General features: G+C 40.5%; 1 protein-coding gene across 1 annotated transcript; it reads left to right on the top strand.

Moving 5' to 3' along the window:
• The first annotated feature begins 2925 nt into the window (after positions 1 to 2925).
• On the top strand, positions 2926 to 3818 carry LOC100355379 (small ribosomal subunit protein eS4, X isoform). The gene has a single exon (XM_002714164.5). The coding sequence runs from the start codon at positions 2954 to 2956 to the stop codon at positions 3743 to 3745; it is 792 nt and encodes a 263-aa protein (XP_002714210.1). The 5' UTR covers positions 2926 to 2953; the 3' UTR covers positions 3746 to 3818.
• Positions 3819 to 4097: the final 279 nt, after the last annotated feature.

Consider the following 4097-nt stretch of genomic DNA (forward strand, 5'->3'; position numbering starts at 1 on the left):
TGGGATTCTATGCAGCACTAAAAATGAGATATGGATTCGCACATCAACAGAGATGAATCTAAAAAACATTGTGTGAAGATGAGTAAATCAGACAAACAGTGGTACAAACATCAGAAATTCTATTTTAAGAATTCCATATGGAATGCCAGCACTGCAGGTTGGGGCATTAACTCTCCGCGCCACTGCACTGGTCCCACAATTTTCTTTTTTTAACAATTCCTATCCTTATGGAAATTTGGTGATTTTTAACATTATCCAGAACAAATGGAAATAAAACTTATTTTTAACAAGGAAGATAACTGATTGATTACACAAATGCTCAATATATCTAAGAGGTAAAATGTTTATGTTGCTCTCCAGCTCACTCTCACCCATGATGCGATGAGGGTGCCAGCAGGAACAGCACTCTCTTGTCTGTGGTCCCTACCAATGAAAACACAGCCCCATTCCTGCCATGTGTCACTATATTTAATTCACCATTATGCCAAGTATTTCAGGATGATTATAGCTCCAAGGAAGAAAATATGCATTTATTAAACACTCACTATGGACCAGGCACTGGGCTGGACATTTTTACAAACCTCTAAAAAACATACGACTACAATTATTTTTTAAAAATTGTCTTTTTATTTATTTATTTATTTGAAAGCAAGAGAGAGAGAGAGAGAGAGAGAGAGAGAGTTTGATTTTCCATCTGCTGGTTCACTTCCCAGATAGACAGGATCCAGGAACTCTATCCAGGTCCCCCATGTGTGTTCAGCAGCCCATGGCTCAGGCCATCTTCCACCACTTTCCCAGGAGAATTGGAAGTTAACCAACCAGGACTGGAACTGTTGCTCATATGGGATGCCAGCATTCGAAGTGGTGGCTTACTCCTCTTGGCCACAATGCCAGCTCCTACAATTTTTTTGTCTCACTCCTGTAACAACCCTAGAAAAAGATATGTTGTGAATTTTGTAAATTAAAAAAAATAGTTTGGGGATTATAACCTATAAGTTCACACCCCAGTTGAGTGTACTTCCCTCTGCATATTGTTTTTTCTTCTACAACCCTATTGCATTTTATAGCTTTAGTAACTAACATGGTGTTATCAAATCTCTTTATTCTTCGTTGTATTATATTATTTTTATTTTTTAAAGACGTATTTTATTTTTATTTATTTGAAAAACAGAGTTACAGCGAGAGGAGGAGAGACAGAGATCTTCCATCTGTCAGTTCACCCTCCAAATGGCTGCAACAGCCAGGGCCTGGCCAGGCTGAAGCCAGGAACCCAGAACCTCCTTGGGTCTCCCATGTGGGTGCAGAGGCCCAAGCACTTCAGCCATCTTGTGCTGCTTTCCCAGGTGCATCAGCAGGGAGCTGGATCAGAAGTGGAGCAGCTGGGACTTGAACTGGCGCCCATATGGGAGGTCAGTGTCTCTGAAGAAGGCTTAATGGGCTAGCCACAGCACAGGCGCTGATTCACTTTCGGCTTGGGGTTTTGGTAACCCTGGAAAAACTGTCGTTCCCAAGGCTAGCTAATCCCTAGAGACAGCAAAACAAACTCAACAGTAAACACACATTTCACATGCAATCCAATCAATCCAGAGCCCACACCCCTAACTGTCTGCTTTATCAGATTCACTTTCCCCCTGCTTTAATCATCCCAGGGCTAGGTTTGAGACCACTAAGGACAGCACTTACATCATAAAAGCCCTGAAAATCCTTACGTGGCTAATCTTCAAGCTACTTACCATGTCTTTCCCTTTCCCTTCACTGTAAGGGTTCTTGCCCACATTGTCTCCTACGCTGCTTCCAGACCAACCACTGGACTTCCCTGTGTGTTCCCCCATAGTATGGAATGTCTGCCCTTCTTGGCATCAATGAATATATCACACTATCTTCACAGTGCTGGGTTTCTTCTGGTCTGTTGACTTCATCCTTACAAAGCAAGTGCCTAGCATACAGCCCACATGCCATAAAGGCTTGTTGGAATGAAGTAATGAAAACAGTCAATAAGGAAAGGTGAAAGAACAAGGCATTATCTACCATTAGTCCATTGTACACATGGGTACACAGAATACAAATGGATTGGTATGACCTAATAAGCCATAATAATAAAGTACATCAATTTTAAAGACTTATAAATCCATATTTGTATTTGCAGAAATTCCCCCCCAAATTCAAAAGTTCAACTACTTACTCTTTCCCTCTGCAGTCCAATGTGGAGCACAGGATCCTATTTATTGCAATTGATCTCACAGATTTATTTCTGGATGTCCCCTGCTAGGGCTCTGTATGTCTTCTCCTCCAGAATCCCCCACTGTGCTATTCAATACTCACTGAGGAACTGATAGGGAGGCCAGTTATAATTCTGGAAAAATTCCTACAGTCTATTTTTGTACTTATCAATACAATAGAAAAAAGTTGCTATGGTATCCAGTATTGAAAAATACTGATTTTCAATTTTTTGTTTTCTTCCTAAGAATCATTAACAACTGGAACGCATACATTGCTCCAAATATTACTACTGTGTAATTTGAAGCTATTTAGTTTCTCATTAGGAAGCCAATCAATCCGCATGCAAGAGTAGGATCTTTTCTGTTCAGTTAAAATAAAAGAGGCTATTTTATAGTGTTTTGGTCTCATTGATCGCCTTAAACCACTTAGGATGAAAAATTTATAAAATTAGATAGAAAAATAAAATTTGGTATCAAACAGGACATAATTTCCTATTTCAAGCAACTGTTATTAAGCTCCTACAATATGTATGGAATTTTTGTATGCTCTCCAGAGTATACAAACCTGTTCAAGCAGGTGTGATGTTGTGTCTCTGAAAGGACATAAGGTTGCCCTTAAATTATATGCATCTTATTTAGAGTAGTTAACAAGAAGCTGAAGATAAATTTTTAGTTCTCTTTTAACATGCAATATAAAATGGTGAGTTCTCGCTCTTTCCGTTCGTAGCGCAGCCATGGCTTGTGGTCCCAAGAAGCATCCGAAGCGAGTAGCAGCTCCAAAGCATTGGATGCTGGATAAGTTGACCGGTGTGTTTGCTCCTCGGCCATCCACTGGTCCCCACAAGCTGAGAGAATGTCTCCCTCTCATCATCTTCTTAAGGAACAGGCTTAAGTATGCACTGACAGGGGACGAAGTAAAGAAAATTTGCATGCAGCGGTTCATTAAGATTGATGGCAAAGTCCGAACTGATATAACCTACCCTGCTGGTTTTATGGATGTCATCAGCATTGACAAGACTGGGGAGAATTTCCGTCTGATCTATGATACCAAGGGTTGCTTTGCTGTTCATCGCATTACACCTGAGGAAGCCAAGTACAAGTTGTGCAAAGTGAGAAAGATCTTCGTGGGCACAAAAGGAATCCCTCATCTGGTGACCCATGATGCTCGTACCATTCGCTATCCTGATCCCCTCATCAAGGTGAATGACACCATTCAGATTGATCTTGAGACTGGCAAGATTACTGATTTCATCAAGTTTGATACTGGTAACTTGTGCATGGTGACTGGAGGTGCCAATCTGGGAAGAATTGGTGTGATCACCAACAGGGAGAGACATCCTGGCTCTTTTGATGTGGTTCATGTGAAAGATGCGAATGGCAACAGCTTTGCCACTTGGCTCTCCAACATTTTCGTTATTGGCAAGGGCAACAAACCATGGATTTCTCTTCCTCAAGGAAAGGGGATCCGCCTCACCATTGCTGAAGAGAGAGACAAGAGACTGGCTGCCAAACAGAGCAGTGGGTGAAATGCTCTCCTTGTGACATGTTAGAGAAGTCTTTGTACTTATTAAAGACAATTCAGTGGAATTGAAAAAGAAATGGTGAGTTCTCATTTCTTATTCTTTTTTATGGTTAGTTTGACTTGTATTGAAAGATTAACCATAGTCCACATTTAGAAATTTTCTTAGATAAAAAGTTTCCAACATAGCAACTAATGAAATACTCAATGGGATCAGCTCTGCATTATGGCACCATAAACGTGGGATAATGTGTGCCACTCGCCTAATTATTATTTTAGTCAAATGCCTAGAAACCTGTTCACCTCCATTTGTGACTTGAAAATTACAGAATTATACTCCCTCTAGGTTCATTTATACA

Source organism: Oryctolagus cuniculus, chromosome 5 (assembly GCF_051225735.1).
Source record: "Oryctolagus cuniculus isolate XC-2025 breed Fujian yellow rabbit chromosome 5, ASM5122573v1, whole genome shotgun sequence".
NCBI classification, from domain to species: domain Eukaryota; kingdom Metazoa; phylum Chordata; class Mammalia; order Lagomorpha; family Leporidae; genus Oryctolagus; species Oryctolagus cuniculus.

What these genes read in the sequence shown, in the direction of transcription:
- LOC100355379 (XM_002714164.5), top strand. Translation starts at nt 2,954, where the DNA reads ATGGCTTGTGGTCCCAAGAAGCATCCGAAGCGAGTAGCAGCTCCAAAG.